Raw genomic sequence first — 22,523 nt, forward strand, 5'->3', positions numbered from 1 at the left:
TTATTTGTGTCAATATGTAATGAGTCATCAATAATTTTTAAGATACAAAGAGATTCTGAGACCAAAGAGCTTAAGAGATGTTGGGCTTTGCGGCCAGACTGCCTGTTGATATTATAGCTCAGCAATCGCAAACTTTGTGACCTTGAGCAAATCACTTACCCTCTCCGTCCTCATCCACCTTGTGTACAAAATGAATAAAATAATAAAATTCACCTCTTAGGATTTTTGTCAAAGTAAGTGAATAACACACCCGTAACACTTAGCATGATGTCTGGAACATAGTAGCGGCTCAACCAGTATCTGTCCTCTTTTTTTTTTTTTTTACCTTTTTTTTATTCTAGCTGATCAGCTTTTAACATTGACGATCTTGTAGCATTAATGCAAAATTTTCAGGCTGACCGTTCTTCCAACCAACTCATCTTTCTGTAAAACAACAGAGTAGGAGCCGCTGGGTGGCATCTCTTGGAGAAATCAACAAGAGATGCCATGAGCTAGGCCAAGTGAGCTGACGAGGTCGCCCCAGACCCTGGGTTTTGGTTCATATCTTTGTACAAAGGCAAGAACATGTTTGCTTGTCCTTTAGTTGAAAGAATGCATGACTAACAGAGGTGACAACACCAAGGTGACCATTTGATTTGGGGAGAGAGTGAGGCGGCATTGTTAAGAGGCAGGATGTGTTTTATTAGCCAAAAGGTCACCAGAACCACCTATGATGGGTTGCTCCCCTTTCCTTTAAAGAGTTGCCAGCCTTAAGATTTTATGCTCCAGTTGGCTTTTCCTCACAAGCAGGCGTCATCTCTAAATGTTATATTATTATAAGGCCTCTTTATTTTCATAGTGCTACTTAACACCATCCCCCACAATCACAGTCTTCTGAGTTGAACCCCACGATCGAGAAAGGCAATGTAATCAATAACTCAAAAATGCTGAGGATCATCAACATAATCAAAATTCCCTGCAACAGAAGAAGAAAAATAATGAAAAGTCATGATATTAATAGTCATAGTTTTTCTGATTAGAATGAGGTAGCAATGCCCAGACAGTAAAAGCTCCCCCACCTCTCTCAAGTGTATCTGATGGTTAGGAATTAAATTCATGGAGGACCATGAGAGTGTACAGCTATTTTAGAACAGCATGTTATTTTCTTAGAGAAAGTCATAAAAATAATACATTTTCTAAATTATGTATAGGAAACAGTCCATTTTATAAATACAAATAAATGCACTTAAAAAAGTGTAATGGATTGTGGTAGGTTTGGTATCAAGATTCTCCTGAGCCAATGAGGAAAAAAAATAGTGGTCTGATGAAGGAGAAAGAAGACAGTGGTGAAGAAACAGGAAAAAAAAAATGAGAGAGACAAGCAAAAGTAAAAAAGGAAAGAAAAAAGAGGGAAAACTTATAGTCCCAGAAAAATAGAGGAACTTATAGTAAAAGAAAGATAAGAAGACGTAAGGAAAGCAGTGGTGAGGAGTACCACTTTGAGTTATTTTTCTCACTGCAAACGAGACCTTTAAAATGCTTTGTGCTGGGAGCACAGATACAGGTACACACCTCCTCCGTGGCCCAGAGCTGGACGCAGCACTATGCCAGGTAAGTCTGTGGTCCTTTTACAGCTGGACTTTATACGTACGTCGCAAAGGTTAATACATCCTGTTCTTCAGCCTTATTTGTCTACTATGTTTTTAACTATAGGTTTATTTTAGAGCCACATGGTTTTAAATGGACATCTAATATTTCATGCTGTAGTTTTGCCATCATGCATGTCTTCTTGGGTGACAGGAAGTAACTGATTTCTTCCTCCTTTTCTTTGCTGTGGTTTTTGTTTGTTTTACCACTCTGAACACTGCTGCAATGGTATTCCTGAAGGTATACCCTTCCAGATAGGTGGTTTAATTGCGCTGGAGAGAGACACTGGAGTTAAAAGGCCAGTATATTTTTCAGATAAATTAATGTCGTTTTCTTGCTTTCCAAAATGATAGTAACATTTCACAGTTCTACAGCTGATACACAAGAGTATTCTTTTCACTATGTCCCTGGCCAGTCATAAATGTTAGCACTCTTTAATTTTTGCCATTCTAATGAATGCAAATATTAATCCCTTGTTAAATTTAATTGGCATTTCTCTGACTGCTAGTGAATTTGGGCATCACTCTGTATGTTAGGCCATTAGAAGAGCTTATTATTATTTTTTTTGTAAATTCCTTCCTCATATTGTCTATTTTTTTATTGTGCTCTTGATCTTTTTTGTTAGTTAATGTAATCTGTATTAAAACATTAAAATGTTGCTGTTAGCTGCTTCAAACATATTTTGCTAGTTTTTTTTACCATACCAAATTTTATATGTAAAGAAGTGTTTTATCTTCTTTTTTTGCTTTCCAGATCAAGATATAGCACATTTCTATCCCCCAATAAGTTCACTTGTGTCCATTAGCAGTCACTTCTCCCACCCTGTCAAGAGTCAGCTACTCTTCTAACTTTTAACATTATATTAAATGTGACTATTTATTTTTGTATCTGAAATTGCTTACTATAATGAACTGAAATTCAGCATATTGTTCAATGTAGCAGTAGGTTGTTGTCTTTTACTGCTGAGAAGTATTCTGTTATTTGAATAATTATCATTTGTTTAGCCATTCTGCTGTTGATTTGAATTTTTATTGCTTCCGGTTTTTAACTATCATGAATAGAGGTGGCTGTGACATGCTTGTATGTATTATGAGGCAGAAAATAGGTATATGCATAATTTTGTAAAAAACTGCCAAATAGCTTTGCAGCATGCAAAAGTCTTCTCCCATTCTGAAAGTTGTCTATTTGCTTTAATTGCTGTGTCCTTAGCTGTGCAGATGCTTTTCAGGTTAATTAAGTCCCATTCGTTTATTTTTGTTGTTGTTGCAATTGCCATGGAAGTCTTCTCCATAAAATCCAGTCCAACATCCTTAAGAATTTCCCTCATGCTTTGTCTTCTAGGATTTTTATTACTTCATGCCTTAGATTCATCCATCTTGAGTCAATTTTTGTAAGTGATGAAAGGTGTGGGTCCAGTTTCAGTCTTTTACATGTGGTTATCCAGTTCTCCCAGCACCATTTATTAAATAGGGATTCTTTTCCCTAGTGCATGCTTTTGTTTGGTTTATCAAAGATCAAATAGTGATAGGTAGCTGGTTTATCTCTAGATTCACTATTCTGTTTCATAGGTCTATATCTCTATTTTTGTGCCAGTACCATGCAGTTTTGATTCTCATAGACTTGTGGTATAAACTGAAGTCTGGTAACGTGATACCTCCAGATATGTTTTTATTTTTAAGACTTGTATTTGCTATTTGGGTTCCATATGAAGTGAAGTACTATTTTTTCGAGTTTTTCAGAGTATAACATTAATGCTTTGATGAGGATTGCATTAAACCTGTAGTTTGCTTTGAGCAGAATGGACATTTTAATGATGTTGATTCTTACCAGCCATGATCATGATATGTTTTTCTATTTGTTAACATTTTCTGCTATTTCTTTTCTCAGGATTTCATAGTTATTATTATAGACATCTTTCACATCTTCTGTTAGATAAATTCCAGGTATTTTATCTTCTTCAGAGCTATTGTAAAAGGTATAGAGTATTTAATTTTATTCGTAACTTGACTGTTATTGGTCAAGGCTACTGATTTGTGGGAATTAATTTTTTTAATTAAATCATAGCTGTGTACATTAACGCAATCATGGGGTACAATGTGCTGGTTTTATATACAATTTGAAATATTTTCATCAAACTGGTTAACATAGCCTTCATGGAATTTTCTTAGTTATTGTGTTCAGACATTTATATTCTGCATTTAGTAAGTTTCACCTGTACCCTTCTAAGATGCTCCGTAGGTGTGGTCCCAACATTTACCCTCCCTCCACCCTTCCTCTCCCCTCCTTTCCCCTCCCTTGCCCCTTTCTCCATATTCTTGTGCTGTTAATAGGGTTATAGCTTTCATATGAAATCTATAAATTAGTTTCATAGTAGCGCTGAGTACATTGGATACTTTTTCTTACATTCTTGAGATACTTTGTTAAGAAGAATATTTTCCAGCTCCATCCATGTAAACATTTTTCTTTCAGGCTGCATAATAAACTAATTTTGAATCCTGAGACACTGCTATATTCCTTGATTATTTCTAAGAGCTATGTGGTTGAGTCCCTGGGGTTTTTCAGACATAAGACCATGTCATCTGTAAAGAGCAAGAATTTGACCTCCTCTGACCCCATTTTTATACCCTTGACCTCTTTTTCTTGGCTGATTATGATGGCCAGGACTTCCAGCACTATGTTAAATATCAGTGGTGACAGTGGGCATCCCTGTCTAGTTCCAGTTCTGAGTGGAAATGCTTTCACTTTTACTCCATTCAATATGATATTGGCTGTGCATTTGTTGTAGAGGGCCTCTATTGGTTTAAGAAATGTCCCACGTAAGCCAATTTTCTTAAGTGTTCTTATCCAAAAGAATGCTGGATGTTGTCAAAAACCTTAAATAAAAAACCTAATGGGCCATCTTAAGCAATTGGAAAAGGAAGAATAATCTAGCTCCATGCCCAGCAGAAGAAAAGAAATAACCAAAATTAGAGCAGAATTAAATGAAATTGAAAACAAAAGAATCATTCAGAAAATCAGTGAAACAAAAAGTTGGTTCTTTGAAAAAGTTAATAAAATTGATAGACCCTTGGCTAGACTAACCAGAAACAGGAAAGTAAGATCTCTAATAACTTTAATTAGAAATGATAAAGGGGAAATAACAACAGGAAAGGACTTAACAAAAAAAGAAAATGAAAACCAGAAACAAAGACCATATGATTCTCTCAAATGATGAAGGAAAGGCTTTTCCAGACATAATTTTGCTCTGTCTCCCCAGCTGGAGTACAGCGGCAGCATCATAGCTTATTTCAAACTCAAACTCCTGGACTCAAGCAATCCCCCTGCCTCATCCTCCTGAGTAAGTGGGACTTCAGGTGCATACTACCACATCCTGCTAGCTTCCTTCCCTCCCTCCCTCCCTCCCTCCCTTCTTTTGTTTCTTTCCTTCTTTCTTTTTCTTTTTTTTTTTTGAGATGGAGTCTTACTATGTTGCCCAGCCTAGCCTCAAACTCCAGGCCTCAAGTGAGCCTCTTGCTTCCGTTTCCCATAGTGCTGGATTATGGGTATGAGTTGTTATGCCAAGCTCAAAATATCTCACTTCTATTAAGTGGGTAGTTTTCAGTTTCCTCAGCAATTTTTCATTGACATAATTTTCTCTCCATGTGGATTCAAACCTTTTACATTCCTTTACAGATAATTGTATTGATATTTTGGAAAGAACAAAATGAAATGTCTCTTTTCAGTTTATCATTCTTTATCATCAGTTCAGCTTAACTCCTAATGTTAAAACCAAATAAACCATAAAAACACTTGGCAGTGATTCTAAGATACATCTAGGACTATGAACTGTGATCATACTGCTGTACTTGTATTTTTCTTTTAGTATATCAGTTTATATTTCTGTAATACTAATTTGTATACATGTGTTATCTCTTCTAATCATGCGTGGACTCCTAAAGGTGGGAGTTATAGGTGTTTATTTTTCTATTCCACAATGCTGGGTACAATGTCTATCACGTATTATGGATTCCATAAATGTTTGTGAATAAAAGAAAGTACATACAAAACATCCATGTCCACAACATCTGGATGGTGTTGATTCGGTGATAATAAGTAATTTGCATGAAACCATTTGGTCCTCACTCTACAAATGCAACATACTTACCATGAATAGGACAGTAATAGCCTCACACTGATTATTTCCTGTAGAATAGCCACAAATGTAGTCTCGATCTAGAATGAAACCAAATGCGAGGAGAAGGATTCCAGCTATTGCTCCCAGGGCACTAAGAAAGTTCATTAGTCGGCTCATTAGCACCTGGAATAGAATAAGATCCTGGCAAGATGACTCAGGTACAACATGTACTATGGATGAAACAATGGGTGGGGAGACAAGAGAGCAGGATTTTAGTCACATCATAAAGCCAAGAGGCAGCCATGTGGTCATAGGTGAGTCTCTTCATTCCTTTGGACTTTGGGCCCTCAGCCACAGGAAGAAAAGATCCAGTGAGCATTTAATAACCTTTCCATCCCCCCACATTCTGTGTGTAGTTCAACTCCCATTCATTTGGCAGAACAAAGGAAATATAAGGGGAAGTAGCCATGTTGCATTGTATTTTGAGGCTTTGACAAAAATTGTAGTCTATTTGGATTTTTAAGACCCACGTGTTTAAACATTGAATTCCTCTGAAATTTATATTTCTTCACAAAATGACAAACTAACAGATGTCCTTTGCTGAAAATCATTTATTGGCATATTAATATCTTATATTTGTTATTCTTTGAGTAAAGCAAAAATATGCTACTTATAATTTATCTGTGACTTATAACTTCACATGAATTAGCATCGTATTCTATATTTTGATGCTCTGCTTATGGCTTAATTGGATAATCTATGGTGTACCTTGCAGGTGAAGTCAAACTGGTGCCTATCAAAGTGTCTCTTATTCAGTAGATACCAAAAATACTTATAGAAATAATGAATGAATAACTGGAATACTGAGACCTATTCTACCATTAATTGTCTGGGGAACTTGGACAAATCATGTAATTATCTATATATATAAAATCAATTAAAATGGGTGACCTAGAAAACTCTCTACTAATACTAATGGTTTATTATTCTAGGAAAACAGGAAGCAAATGCCATTTATTGGTGCTATTACTTGACAGCTCATGAAATTATGGTGGCCTAATGATTTTAAAACAAGGCCAGGATCAATTATTTCTAAGTTGTATATTTTTAATAAAGTGGAAATTAACTCACCAGAGTTTCTGTGGTTTTTCTTTTCAGCGCAATTAGGAAGGCTCCAGAATTAATGAACTGTTACAAAGAATGAATATCTTAATGATTGAATGGTTAGCTGATGTCAAAGACTTTTCACAGAATACACCTCTTTGCATTTCTGTTACATGCCCTCCTCCCAAGGTTTACACAATCCTTAGGGCAGTGAGGAGGTGCATTGCCTTGTATAATTGTCTTCAAATGAGTAGTGGACAAAACATTGGACTGACAATCTGCTTTACGTATGTATTTGAACACGAGAACATTTTAAATCATACCACGCTGTAGTTTTCTCATCCATCTTCCTTTCATAGCTATTGTGGATTCAGCTTTGATATCATGACATGCTGATGTCAAATCAGTTTACAACCATTAAGACTGGATTCCACCTTATTGCAATCCACTGCATTCCCTTAGAAATGGGAATGTAGGAAGGGGTTGCAGCGAATGTGCTGGTAAGTCTTAAAAATAGCCAAGAATTTTTATATAAATGAATCAAATGTGGTAACAGCATTATCTAGTGGAAATTTCAAATCCATGTTTAAATTTCTAGCCCTTGAGTATTTCCACTGGCCTCATCCTTCCACTCTCACTTCCATACCTCCAGCATTTTGCTTTCTTGGTATTCAATAAGACATCCCTCACTCCCTCTTACTTCTAGGCATCCCTTACTCCCTCTGGGTGAGTTCTCACCTGATTAATCACACGGCCTTTAAAGCTCAAGCAAGCTGGAAATGTCTTTGGGCAGGAACCCCTCCATTTTGTCAGTGCCTTATAGGAGGCAGCCTTTGTGGCTCCCACCATCCCTTTTCATGCTCTGTAGTAATTGTCTGACTCAGACAATTGAGACCAGCGACTGCCTTTCTTCTGAAACTTCTACTGAAACTGTATACCTTGCCCATTCTCTGGCAGTATTGGGTGCTAAATTGATGTTTATTGAATATGATTAAATGTGGTTAAGTCAATGCCTCTGTGTAGCTCAAAAGTTACACCTGAGAAGCCTTTCCTGCTTCTCTATTTCTCTAAAGAGTAAATTGCTTCTTGGTCTCTGCTTACACTTCCTGTCCCTCTGTGATACCATTTATCACAGTGCCTTGATGTGACCCATTTATATATTTTCTTTCATGCTGGACCGAGAGCCCTTTGAGAGAAGGGCTCATGTGTTACTAACCCTTGGACCCTCATTGTCTTGCTCTGTGTATCTGGCTTATAATACCTATAAGGACCAATTTTGAAAGAATGAATGGACAAATAACTTCAAGACCCAGAGAAATATTCCCAAAGGATTGTCAACAAAGACCCAATGATGGAATATCAGTAATTTTGATGAAATGAAGAGGAAATAATTTCAACAAGGTTAATTTTCTTGTACTATGCAAAGCATATCATACAACTGGATCTAGCTTGTTTCCTAACAAAAAAATCCCCTACCATTGTGGTTATCATGGAGTCAAATTGAACTTGATTGACTATACTCACCAAAGAAGAGCCCCAGAATGGATATCCTGACAAAAATATGAAGGGATACCTTGGGTATGGTTTTGTCAAAGTGAAAAGAAAAACAACTCCAAAAGAAAAGATCATAATTCCAAACAGGATCTGGGTACTCTGCAAATAGATGAAAAAGTCATGGTAAGGAAAAGCGAATTTGGAAGTTCCCTTCTGTTTAGAAGATCTTGGGGTTAAAAAGTTGGCAGTCACCCTCTTTTGTAAATAAGAGAAGGATAGAAATCCTTTTGTGACATTCCTGGGTATTTTCTTAATCCCTATAATGTATATGGTATTTGGTAATAAGTAAAATGATCTAAATCAGAGCTCCTAAAAATATGGTCCATTTATTAGCAACATCAGTATCAATTAGGAGCTAGAAATGCAAACTGTCAGGTCCTGCACCATACTTACTGAGAAGATTCTCCAGATGAGGCTGAGAAATCTGCGTCTTTTTTGTTTTTACATCATTTGAAAATTTTTTTGAATCCATATAAGAGTATAAGATGAAAAAAATGTTCATCGTCCCTAATCATCAGAGAAATGCAAATGAAAACCATTCTGAGATATTGCTTAACCCAGGGAGAATAACTCACATCACAAAGTCCCAAAGCTGCAGATGCTGGTGTGGGTGGAAGGGAACACTTATACAGTTGGTCATACTGAAAACTTATACAGCCCCTTTGGAGAGAACTCTGCATCTTTTTTTTTTTTTTTGAGACAGAGTCTTACTATATCACCCTCGGTAGAGTGCTGTGGCATCAGCAACCTCAAACTCTTGGGCTTAAGTGATTCTCTTGCCACAGCCTCCCAAGTAGCTGGGAGTACAGGTGGCTATTTTTTTTTGTTGTTGCAGTTGTCATTGTTTTAGCTGGCTTGGGCTGGGTTCGAACCCACCAGCCTCGGTGTATGTGGCCAGTGCCCTACCCACTGAGATACTCCTATCTAGCGTATGAATGTGAAGGTTTGAGAAGCACTGAATTCTAAATCATGGTACCACCTGGCTTCGAGCAGCAGGGGACTGTCAGAAAACTCCCTGGAGATGACAGATACTTGGAGGCTATTGAGGTCCTGTACTTCCAGACCTAGAGTACTCCTCATCTCTTCTCTTTTTTCTCCCTGAGTCACACTTGTGGTGCACAGTGCAACATCAAGCAGTGATTCACACAAGCCAGGGAAGACTGAGGAGAAGGACACAAAGAATAAGATGTGCCCAATGTATGGGTCTATATTCTCTGCCCTCTTTTATGCTCAGACCACCTTCTTCATCTGAGTAATCTCATTTGCTGTCATAGCACCTTTCACTTTAAGTAGGTGAGTGCTAAATAATACCACCTTTTTTTTCAAGTCCAGACTCATCATTTTAGCTCCTGTCAAACATCCGCCTTTGAATGTCCTAGTAACACTTTATATTCTAATATATCCAAAAGCAAGCTCACTTTTCTCCTTCTAAACTTGATCTTTCTTTGTTCCTTGTTTCTTCTTAGCACCATTTTCTTAGGCTACAAGTCTAAGGTCATCATCTGTTCTCCTCTCCATCCCAACAATCAAGAAATGACTAAACTTTCTTATTATCTCTACCTGCAAAATCATAAATATTTGACTTTCCCCCTTTATTGTTGTGGCCAACATTGGGGCACTTACTTCATACACCCTAAGTCTCTCCCATGCTTAGATATATATGTAGAGATAGTCCTCCGTCTCTGGGCCTCTCTCCATCTACAGTCCCCTTTCCCTGTCTTCTTGCAAGTGAGCTCCCAATCCTCTACTTTTTAATACCCTGAGTATTACTGAGGCAAACCTTTCTCTTGCAATGGAAATTTTGGGAGTACATTCACTTCTATATCCACTACTCATTCATTTAACTGCCTTTCTGCATCAGTCTTATTTTTTCTCTATTCCAATGCTGTATTAGTGCTGAAATAAGATTCCCTGTACAGAACTCCAATCCAATTACTCCTCTCAGTATTGTCCGGAAAATAGTTCCCAAATCTGGTGGTCATCCGATTTACTCAGAAAGGTCTTTTATGAATACAGATTTCTAGCTTCTCTCAAAATCATGATTGAGCACTTCTGGGACAAGGCCTAGGAACCTGGTATGCATTTTATAAAATTCCTTAGATAGTTTTAATAATTTTAAATATTGGAAATTAATTGTCTACATTACAAAATATAAGTAAGGAGGGGATATAGAATTCTTGGCAATTGGCTCTCCAAATCACCTTCTTAGTTGTTTCTTTTCTCCTCCTAGTTTCTTAGTATTATTTTTTATATTTTTTATTTTGATAAATATAGCTAACATAAAATTTATCATGCTTACCGTTTTATTAAAATGTATAGGCTTTTAGGCTCACAGTAAATTTGAGTAGGAAAAACAGAGTTCCCATACATGCTTCTCCGTCATCCCCAGACTGCCCTGCTCTCTCACTTTGCTCTTTGTGTTGTACAGTCTGTGACTTTTGGCAGACATATGACATGTACGTACCATAATAGTGTCACACAGAATAGTTTTCCTCCCTTAAAATCATCTGTGCTCCATCTTCATCTCTCTCTCCCTCACTTCCTCTGGAAACCACCCATATTTTTTTTGGTCTTTTCCAGAATGTCATATAGTTGGGATTATATAGTTTGTAGCCTTTGCAAGCTGACTTCTTTCACTTAAATATGCATTGAAGGTCTCTTTGTGGCTTTGTTGGCTTCTCTTGGCATTGAATAACACTTCCTTGTGTGGACGTGCCACCGTTTATTTATATATCCCAGTTGTTTCTTATTTCTTCTTATTTTTTAATCCTCTAACATTTTTTTAAGGCAAGTTAGCCCCTCCTATCTCTCCTTTGTCATTCCCAACTATGCTAGAATATGACTGTTTATGATGCTTTCCACATCTAGAATATCTTGTCTCCCTCCTATGACTTATACCTGCTGAAATACCATAACTTTTCCAGAGTCCAGATTGAATGCTAAATTTGTGATGAAGTTTTCTCATCCCTTTTAGCTGGAAGTAATTTTTATCTCTCTGGGTCCCCCACCATCACCACCACCATGTATGGCTCTTCTTGGATGCTCCACTGAAATGTAGTTTTTAATATTTTCATTCTATTACTACTTCTGAATTATACATACATTTCTTCACCTCAATAAGGAAAACTAAGTTGTATTTATTTCTGTAAACTCCACAGTGTCTAACATAGTTCCTTGCACCAAGTTTAATATACATTTGTTAAAATAATTTGAACTCTTTAGCAGAAGTTGGGATCCCATCACATTTTAATAGATACTAAAGCAGTTTAGATGGAAGGTCCTCTTATGCATTTGGTAGGCCATCTTTCTCTACTCTGTTTTTGTCTGAAAAAGGTTAATTAATTTTTAATTAAAATCATAACTGTATACAATCATAGGGTAGAATGAGACGATTTTATATACCATGTGGAATGCTTAAATCAAACTGATTAACATAGCCATCACCTCACTTGGTTTTTGTGGTCAGAAATTTAAAATTTACTGTTACTAATTTAGGCATTCTGGTAATCCTTGAAGGAGAAGAGACAGAGAAAGGGGAAGAAATGTTACTTAAAGAAGGGCTGAAATTTTCCCAAATGTGAGGAGGGATATGAACATCCATATCCACGAAGGTCAAAAGTCCTTATACAGGACGAGCAAGATGGCAAATCAGGAAGACTGTCAGGCTGAGCTCTCCTAGAGCAACTGAGAAAAGAGAATTAGTTCCGGGGCACGTTTGGTGAGGAAACTTTGCCTGAAGCTGGGGCTTGGAGTGTGCTGCGAGACTGTGGGTTGCTGGTTGCTGTACTGATGCAGCAGGGTGGATGTCTGACACACTAGGCAAGTCTTGGGTGAGCAGCTGGCTGGAGACACGGAGGTCCGGGATGAGAGGACGCCTTTTTGAAGTTTTTGATTCTTAGGGGAAGGGCATTGAGTGGATTGCCTGGAAGAGAGGGCAAAGCCGAATAGTATATACCAGATTTGAGGAGCTGGTTGGAGCGGATTTGCCACCAGTTGGGTAGCTGTAGAGATGGCCAATTTGGGAAAGACTGGGCAACAAGAGGTCGGCCATTATGGCGAGGTCGTGAGAAGGTCATAAAGGTGGTCCCCTACAGGAACCTGCTAGGATCCATCCTCCAGTCGCGACAGGCTCAGGGACTCCAGCACCCCAGGAGAACTGTGGTGTGGGGGCACAGTGGGACCTGCCTCAGAAGGACCCAGAAGAAATCTGAGTTCTCAACCCAGTGGAACCTGAATGCTGAGGAAATAATCAGGCGACCATAGTGGACAATGAAGCTGGGGATCTAGTCTATGCCTAGGATCTAGAGAGATGTGAGCAGTGGTAATGTTGTCCTCTAAAACTACAGCACCACCCGATGTCCCAGCAATATATTGCAACACAAATATATTCCTACTAAAGTTGGACTCTCCAGAGGTATATATGTACATATATATGCGTTTATTTATATGTATATATAATTAGGTTTTTTGTTTGTTTTGTTTTCTTTTTTCTTTTTTAAATTAAGTCATATATGATCATAAATACATTTATGCATATGTGGGGTACAATGTGTTGATTTTTTAAATACCATCTGACGTGCTTACATCAAACTAAAGCAACATTTTGCTTCATTTACTTGATTATTGTGCTAAGACATTTATGTTCTACACTTGACAGATTTGACTTGTACCCTTGCAATATGCTCCATAGGTGTGGTCCCACCATTTACCTTCCCTCTATCAAACCTTCCCCTTTCCCTGCCTTCCCACTCCATTTCTCTTCTTTATCCTGGGCTATAGTTGTGTTCTATCTTTCATAAGAAAGTGTGAGTAAATATAAGTTGGTTTCATAGAAGTACTGACTACATTGGATACTTTTTCCTCCATTCTTGAGATGCTTTACTCAGGAGAATATGTTCCAGGTCCCTCCATGTAAACATAAAAGAGGTAAAGGCTCCATAGTATTCCATTGTATACATATACCACAATTTATTAATCCATTCATGAGTCAATGGGCACTTGGGCTTCTTCCATGACTTAGTTATTATGAATTGAGCTGTAACGAGTAATCTGGTGCAAATATCTTTCTTTCAAAGTGATTTTTGGTGTTTTGGATATACTCTTAGTAGAGGAATTGTAGGATCCAATGGCAGGTCAATTTTTAGATCCCTGAGTGTTCTCCAAACTTCTTTCCAAAAGGAACATATTAGTTTGCATTCCTACCAGCAGTGCAGAAGTGCCTTTCCTCCACAGCCACACCAACATCTGTAGTTTTGGTATTTTGTTATGTGGTCTACTCTTACTGGAGTTAGATGGCATCTCAAAGTAGTTTTGATTTGCATTTCTCTGACAATTAAAGATGATGAGCATTTTTTTCATGTGTCTGTAGACCATGCTCCTGTCTTTTTCAGAGAAACTTCTGTTCAGGTCTCTTTCCCATAGTGAAATGGGATCACTTGTTCTTTTCTTATTAATAAGTTTGAGTTCTTTGTGGATTCTGGTTATCAGACCTTAGTCCGAAATGTAACCTGCAAATATTATCTCCCGTTTTGAGGGCAGTCTGCTTGCTTGACTTACTGTGTTCTTGGCAGTGCAGAAGCTGTTTAGTTTGATCAGATCCCAGTAATATATTTTTGGTATTGCTTCGATTGCCCTGGGGGTCCTCCTCATAAAGTTTTCTCCCAGGCCAATTTCTTCAAGTGTTTCCCCTGCACTTTTTTCAAGAATCTTTATGGTTTCATTTCTTAGGTTTAAGTCTTTTATCCAGTGAGAGTCAATTTTTGTTAGGTGAAAGGTGTGGGTCCAGTTTCAGTCTTCTACAAGCTGTCAGCCAATTCACCCAGCACCATTTATTAAATAGGGAGTCTTTCCCCCAATTTAAGTTTTTGATAGGCTTATCGAAGATCAAATGACAATAAGTGTCTGGATTCATCTCTTGGTTCTCAATTCTATTCCATACATCTACCTCTCTATTTTTGTGCCAATACCATGCTGTTTTGATCACTATAGATTTATACTATAGTCTGAAGTCTGGTAGCATGATTCCACCTGATTTGTTTTTATTTTTGAGTAATGTCTTGGCTATTCGAGGTTTTTTTCTGTTTCCATATAAAATGAAGTACTAGTTTTTCCAGACCTTTAGAGTATGACAGAGGTGCATAATGGGGATTGCATTAAATCTGTAGATTGCTTTGGATAGTATAGACATTTTAACAATGTTGATTTTTCCCAGTGATGATCATGTTATGTTTTTCCATTTGTTGACATCTTCAGCTATTTCTCATCTCAGAGTTCCATAGTTCTCTTTATAGAGATCTTTCACGTCCTTAGTTAGATACACTCCCAGATACTTCATCTTCTTTGGCACTACTATAAAGAGAATAGAGTTCATGTCTTTTTCTTCTTGTTAGTATTCTTTCTTTTGATTTTTTTCTTATCTTTTTTCTTTTCTTTTGTTACTAAGTTTGCTTATTTTTGGTTATTTAGGGCTTTTCAATATTTTATATTGTTGCATTTGGTTTCTTGCTTATTTGTATGGTTGGTTCTTCTATTAACTTCTATCTTCACTTTCATTAATTCTTCTTTCACTCTCATCTTCTCTTCCTGTATTTTTTGTATACAATATCTTAGCCTCATTTATTCATTCTCCATATTTTTCTCCAGTACATTCTCTTCTTTGGACAGAGACTTCTACCTTTCTCATCTCTCTGGCAATAATTGCCCCTGCAACAGCTAAGATATCCCCTCCCTTTTTCTTGTCATTCTCCATTCTTTCTTCACTCCACTTCCTCTCTCTCCTCTAGTAGATAAAATTTTTTTTTATAAATTTCCTTTAACTATTCTTTTTATTATTATTATTGCTGAGATCTGGGGAGACATGGGTAGGGCCTGGAAGGTAGGCCACATCTCTGGTCCTCGGAAGACAGTATTGACTAAACCATGCTGCAGAATTTTTGTATTTAATTTTCACTCTTAATTTTTCCTTAGTGTTTTTTGTTTTTTCTCTTTTCCTTCCCTTCCTAGTTTTGGCAGAGGAAGAGTCTGGCTCTGCTAAGGCTGGTAAGGACTGCCTGATTTTGAGAAACCTCCAAGTCCAGCCCCCTTAAAAACCTTAAGTTACAAGTGTGGCCTTAGCACCACCACTTAGCATTGATCAGTACCAATTCTTCTGTACTCTCAGCCTCTCTTCTGACCTCTGTCTCTCCTGTTCTCCAGGTTTTGTTGTTTGTTTGTTTTTCTTTTCTTTTCCACACTTATTTTTCCTTCCATTTTTCTTTTCTTTTACTCTTTCATTCATTTTTACTCTTTCCTTCTATTCCCCCTGTTTCTCCCTTCCTGTTCCCTACCTTTCCTCTCATTTTGGCCTCATGCCAACTGGTCTCTTCATCACATATACTCTGAGACAAGGTAATTTGGAGCCCTCAATCTAATCTCACCCTACCAGCTTTACTAGCCAAACTGTGGAAAATAATCATGGGGTAGAACCAGTGGAAGAACTCTGGAAACATGAATAATCAGAGTAGATCAACTTCCCCAAGGAATGACAAAAGGAGATACATCAGAAATCCAATTCATAAACAAATGGCTGAAATGTCAGAATTAGAATTAAGAATATGGATGGCAAATAAGATGAATAGAATGGAGGAAAGGATGGAAATAGAAATCCAAAGAATTGTGCAAAAGTTGTCGCAAGAAATTAATGAATTCAAAGATAAACTCATCAAGGATATGCGCATAATGAGAAAGGAGATAGCAGAGCTCAAGGAAATGAAAAAGTTATTTCAGTAGCTCCAAAATACTGTAGAATCTCTCAGTAATAGAGTTGAGCAGGCTGAAGAAAGGATCTCTAAAATTGAAGACAAAGCTTTTGAATGTTCTTAAGTGCTCAAAAAGGCAGACAAATGGAGAGCAAAAATTGATTATTCCCTGAGAGAGTTGTGGGAACACTCTAAAAGATCAGACATTCATCTTATAGGAATTCCTTAAGGAGAAGAGGATAATCCTAAAGGCACAGATGCTCTACTCTAAGACATTATGGAGGAGAACTTCCCAAGCATTGCAAGAGATACAGAAATTCAGATAGTAGACCATTTCAGAACCCTAGCAAGACTCAATCCAAATAAAGCATCTCCTTGACACATTGTAATTAACTTTGCCAAAGTTAAGACAGAGAAAATTCTGCAAGCATCCAGACATAAGAAAAGCATTACTTACAAAGGAAGAAATATTAGAATGACTGCAGACCTCTCAAGTGAAACCTTTCAAGCCAGAAGAAGATGGTCATTCACCATCAATCTCCTAAAACAAAACAATTTCCAGCCTAGGATCTTGTATCCAGCTAAACTGAGCTTTTGTTTGTGACGGAGAAATCACATATTTTACTCACGTACACATGTTGAACAAATTTTGCATAACTAAACCAGCTCTCAAGTATATTCTCAGGCCCATTTTCCATAATAATCAGCACAATGGTCTACCACCAAAGTAAACTCACCTGGAAATTTTTGAACAAAACCTAACTTCCACAGTGGTGAAAGGATTAAAAATATCCACTGAATATCTGAAGAATATGGCACCCCAAACATTTCCATGCTTATGAATTATTTCAATTAATGTGAATGGCTTAAATTGGCCTCGAAAGAGGCACAGGCTGCCTGGCTGGATACATAAATTCGGACTAGATATCCGTTGAATACAAGAGTCTCGTTTTACTTTAAAGGATAAAAATAGACTCAGGGTGAAGGGATGGACCTTTATAATATAGGCAAATGGAAATCAGGAAAAAGCAGGGGTTGCAATTTTATTTGCAGATACAATAGGCTTTAAACCAACAAAGATAAGGAAAGATAAGGATGGTCACTACATATTTGTCAAGGGAAACCCTCAACATGAAGAGATTTCAATACTCAGTATTTATGCGCCCTACCAGAACGCTCCTCAATTTATAAAGCAAACCATAATAGACATGAACAATTTGATATCTTCATGCACTATAATAGTTGGAAATTTTAACACCCCTTTGGTAATTTTGGATAGATCCTTCAAGGAGAAACTAAACAAAGAAATATTAGACTTAAACTTGCCCCTAGAACATATGGACTTAACAACTTCTACAGAACATTTCATCTAATAAAACTGACTAAACATTCTTCTCATCTGCCTGTGGACCATCCTCCAAAATTGATCATGTCTTAGGACACAGCTCTAACCTCAGCAAATTTAAAAGGATAGAAATTATTCCTTGTATCTTCTTGGACCATCACAGAATAAAAGTAGAACTCAACAGCTATAGGAATCTTCATACTGAAAGTCATGGAAACTAAATAACCTTATGCTGAATAATAGCTGGGTCAAAGATGAGATTACGAAGGAAATCACCAAATTTTTGGAACAAAATGATAATGAAGACACAAATCATCAAAGCTGTGCGATACTGCAAAAGCAGTCCTAAGAGGGAAATTTATAGTGTGGGAAGCCTTCATCAAGAAAACAGAAAGAGAAGACATCAATAATTTAATGGTTCATCTCAAGCAACTGGAAAAGGAAGGACATTCCAACCCGAAACCCAGGAAAAGACAAGAAATAAACAGAATTAGGGCAGAATTAAATGAAATTGAAAACAAAAGAATCATTCAGAAGATCAATGAATCAAAAAGTTGGTTGTTTGAAAAGTTCAATAAAATTGATAAGCCTTTGGCTAACCTAACCAGAAATAGAAAAGTAAAATCTCTAATATTGTCAATCAGAAATGATGAAGGAGAAATAACAGACACCTCAAAATCCAAAAAAAATACTTGATGATTACTACATATACTCTATTCTCAGAAATATGAAAATCTGGAGGAAATGTCCCAATACTTGGAAGCACGCCACCTTCCTAGACTCAGCTAGAAAGAATTAAAAATTATGAATAGACTATATCGAGCACTGAAATAGCATTGACTATATCAAATCTCTCAAAAAAGAAAAGTCCAGGACCAGATAGCTTCACATCAGAATTCTACCAAACCTTTAAGGAGGAACTAGTACCTATATTACATAACATTTTCCAAAATATAGAAAAAGAAGGACACATAACACATTTTATGAAGCAAATATTATCCTGATCCCCAGACCAGGAAAGGAACCAACAAAGAAAGAAAACTGTAGAACAATACCATTAATGAATATCAATGCAAAAATATTCAATAAGATCCTAGCAAACAGAATTCAACAACACATCAAAAACATTATACACTATGATCAAGTTGGTTTTATCCCAGGGTTACAAGGTTGGTTCAACATACATAATCTATAAATATAATATATCACATCAATAAAATAAAGATCATGTGATTCTCTTAATTGATGCAGAAAAAGCTTTTGATAATATACAATATCCGTTCATGATTAGAACACTTAAGATTAATAGGCTTAGAAGGGTCATTCTTAAATTGACAGAGCCATATACAGCAAACCCACAGCCAATATCATATTGAATGGAGTAAAATTGAAAACATTTCCATTCTGATCTGGAACCAGGCAAGGATGCCCATTGTCTCCACTGCTATTCACGTAGTAATAGAAGTCCTAACCATCTCAATCAGACAAGAGAAGAGGATCAAGGGTATTCAAATGGAGTCAAGGAGATCAAACTCTTACTCTTCATTGATGATATGAATGGAAAAACATACCTATATCTGGAAAACTCCAGTAACTCAACTACAAAACTCTTAGAAGTGATCGAAGAACACAGAAGAGTATCAGGATACAAAATTAATACCTACAAATCAGTAGCTTTTATATATAGTAACAATAGTCAAGCTAAAAATATAGTCAAGGAATCTATTCCTTTTACAGTAGTGCCAAAGAAGATAAAATACCTGGGAATTTACCTAATAAAGGATGTGAAAGGTCTCTATAAAGAGAATTATGAAATTCTGAGAAAAGAAATAGCTCAAGATGTTAATGAATGGAAAAACATACCATGCTCATGACTGGGAAGAATCAACATTGTTAAAATGTCCACACTACCCAAAGCAATCTACAGATTTAATGCAATCCCTATTAAAACACCATTGTTATACTTTAAAGAACTTGAAAAAATAGTACTTCGATTTATTTGGAATCAGAAAAACCCTTTAATAGCCAATACATTAATCAGAAATTAAAAAAAATCAGGAGGTTTTACATTATCAGACTTCAGGCTATACTATAAATCCATAGTGATCAAAACAGCTTGGTATTGGTGCAAAAATAGAGCAGTAGATTTATGGAACAGAAGAGAACCAAGAGATGAATCCAGCCACTTACTGTCATGTGATCTTTGATAAGCCTATTAAAAACACTCGTTGGGGGAAAGATCCCCTACTTAGCAAATAGTCCTGGGTGAACCAGTTGGCGAATTGTAGAAGACTGAAACTGCCCCTCACCTTTCACCATTAACAAAAATACAGTCTCACTGGATAAAACATTTAAACTTAAGATATGAAACTATAAAAATACTAGAAGAAAGAGCAGAGAAAATGCTTGAAGAAATTGGCCTGTGAGAATATTTTATGAGGAGGACCCCCGTGCAATTGGAACAACACAAAAAATACATTACTGGGATCTGATCAAACTAAAAAGTTTCTGCACAGCTAAGAGCACAGTAGGTAAAACAGACAACCTTCAGAGTGGGAGAAGACTTTTGCAGGTTATCCTTCTGACAAAGGTCTGATAACTAGAATCCACAGAAAACTCAAACTAATCAATAAGAAAAGAACAAATAACCCCATTTCTATGTGGGCAAGAGACTTAAACAGAAACTTCTCTGAAGAAGACAAGCACATGGCCTACAAACACATGAAAAAATGCTCACCATCTTTAATCATCAGAGAAATGCAAATCAAAACCACTTTGAGATATCATCTAAGTCCAGTAAGATTAGCCCTCATAACAAAATACCACAACTACAGATGTTGGCATGGATGTAGAAAGAAGGGAATACTTCTACTTTGCTCATGGGAATGCAAGCTATTACAGCCTTTTTTGAAAGAATTTTGGAGAATATTCAAGGAACTAAAAATAGACCTACTATTCATTCCTGCAATTTCTCTACTAAGTATAAATACCCATGTGATCAACAATCATTTTACAACGAAGACATTTGCACCAGAATGTTTATTGCAGCCCAATTCATAATTGCCAAGACATGGAAACAGCTCAAGTGACCAATGACCCATGAATGGATTAACAATTGTGGTATATGTACACCATGGAATACTATACAGCCATAAAAAGATGGAGACTTCATATCTTTTATATTTATCTGGATGGAGCTGGAACATATTCTTCTTAGTAAAGTATCTCAAGAATGGAAAAATAAAAGTATCTAATATATTCAATGCTACTACGAAATCACTATATAATCACCTACACATTCATCATAACTATAGTCCAGAAAGTAAGAGGGAAGAGTAGGGAGAGGGGAGGGGCTAAGGGACACTGGGAGGTAGGAGGGTATTTGGTGGGACCTCACCTAATGTGCTAATGCAATGATACCTTTCAAAACTATTGAGAAAAGAGTATAATTGTCTTACCACAACAAATAAGTAAGCAAGGTGATGGATGTGTTAATCAGTTCGATGGAAGCATTTCACATTGTATATCAGATCAGTACACTGAACCCCATATGTGCATCAATGTACACAGTTATGATTTAATCAACAAAAAATAAAATTTACTGTTAGTTATTTTGAAATATACCCTTACATTGTGCACATTAGGTGAGATTGCACCAAATGCCCTCCCACCTCCCACAAATTGCCCTCTCCCTTCCCCTTCCTCTCCCTCCTCACCACTCCCTCTTGCTAGACTATATTTGTGTATTATCATTTGCATGAATGTGTGAGTTTTATATATTGGTTTCATAATGGATAGCATGGAATACTATGCTGCCATTAAAAATGATGGAGACATTACATCTTTTATGTTTATTTGGATAGAGTTGGAACACATTCTTTTTAGCAAAGTATCTCAAGAATGGAAAGATTAATTTTTTTTAAGTTTCTATTTTTAGAGGCTGGGGATTGAATGGAAAAAATGTTCTTAAGGATGTAGGCAATATTACAGCCTCAAATATACTTAACCCCCACATTGGCTTACATAAGAAGTGGTAAATAAAAGAGAATTAATAGTTATGGAATGAATAAATTTATGGATAAAAAGATGAGCACTTAAACTACTATGCGGATGTTCTCTAAAAGCCCCACACACAAAAAGAATACCATGTTACGTTGTCAAACTCTGATACTGACTTTTGATTTGGTAAATATAAAACTCTGGAACATAATAATCTAGGATATAGAATCTGCCTATTGACTTCTACTTAATTTTCCTTTTCCTTTTTTTTTCTCTGAACTTGACTTATAAATCTCATAAATAGTCAGTTTAGGGAATGTGACCTTCAAGAACCCCAGCAACTTGGCTTATGCATCTTGGATTTTCCTCTCTACAAAATCTTATATATAAATCACATAAAAATGTGATCCTTACTCCCTGAATTGAATAGAAATGAAAATTGGAATTGGCTTCTATCTTAAAACATGTGCCACCAGACATTTTCCCCTGCCTCAGTAGAATATATGTAGGGGAAAGTCTTACTTACCCCAAAGATTTTCATTTTTGAAGAAATTAATTTTTGCAAGGGGTTTTGATTCCCAAAGGTCATGCCTGAAAATTCTGTTGACTCAGCTTCAGGAGCCATGATCTCTGGAGGAAATACCAGAAACACAGGACTGTGGGCAGTGCTTGAATCCATGGTGGCATAGTTGATATTTTGAAATAAAAGAAAATCATTTAGTTGGTACTTCAGTCTACACTATGTTGTTTTCCTGTGCTGAGGCTGTCTGGACCACTGGCATTGTTGTGCTTGGAATTATAAACTCATAATGTCATAGAGCCATAGAATCTTGGGACTGGTCAAGGTCCCAAGAAGGTTAGTAAGTAAAATGCCTGGAACTGGGGAGAGGAAGATGTGGCAGATAGTTCTGGTTTGGTCAGGAGGTCGCTGTGACCTTGGCCAAGTTATAGCCTCCTCTCTTAGTTTTAGCTCCCTCACATGTACATTGACCAGAGGGGAGTAGATGATTTACATATAAATATATTTTAGTTCCTAAACTAATAA

At 36.8% G+C, this 22,523-nt stretch overlaps 1 protein-coding gene across 1 annotated transcript; it reads right to left on the reverse strand.

The window, feature by feature from the left end:
• Positions 1 to 844: 844 nt before the first annotated feature.
• Positions 845 to 22,157, reverse strand: MS4A5 (membrane spanning 4-domains A5). The gene is made up of 5 exons (XM_053562093.1): positions 22,005 to 22,157; positions 8,369 to 8,497; positions 6,872 to 6,928; positions 5,771 to 5,923; positions 845 to 955 (listed from the first exon to the last, which is right to left on the reverse strand). The coding sequence occupies exons 1-5, from the start codon at positions 22,155 to 22,157 to the stop codon at positions 845 to 847; spliced, it is 603 nt and encodes a 200-aa protein (XP_053418068.1).
• Between the last annotated feature and the right edge of the window lie 366 nt (positions 22,158 to 22,523).

The sequence above is a fragment of the Nycticebus coucang genome, chromosome 14, assembly GCF_027406575.1.
Source record: "Nycticebus coucang isolate mNycCou1 chromosome 14, mNycCou1.pri, whole genome shotgun sequence".
Classification (NCBI taxonomy): domain Eukaryota; kingdom Metazoa; phylum Chordata; class Mammalia; order Primates; family Lorisidae; genus Nycticebus; species Nycticebus coucang.

Excerpts from the sequence above, each read along its gene's own strand:
- MS4A5 (XM_053562093.1), bottom strand. The coding sequence starts at position 22,157 with ATGGATTCAAGCACTGCCCACAGTCCTGTGTTTCTGGTATTTCCTCCA. Across the intron at positions 8,498-22,004 it reads CAAAAATGAAAATCTTTGGG|AGTACCCAGATCCTGTTTGG; the intron begins GTAAGTAAGACT and ends ATCTATTTGCAG. Across the intron at positions 5,924-6,871 it reads GAAAAACCACAGAAACTCTG|GTGCTAATGAGCCGACTAAT; the intron begins GTGAGTTAATTT and ends ATTCTATTCCAG.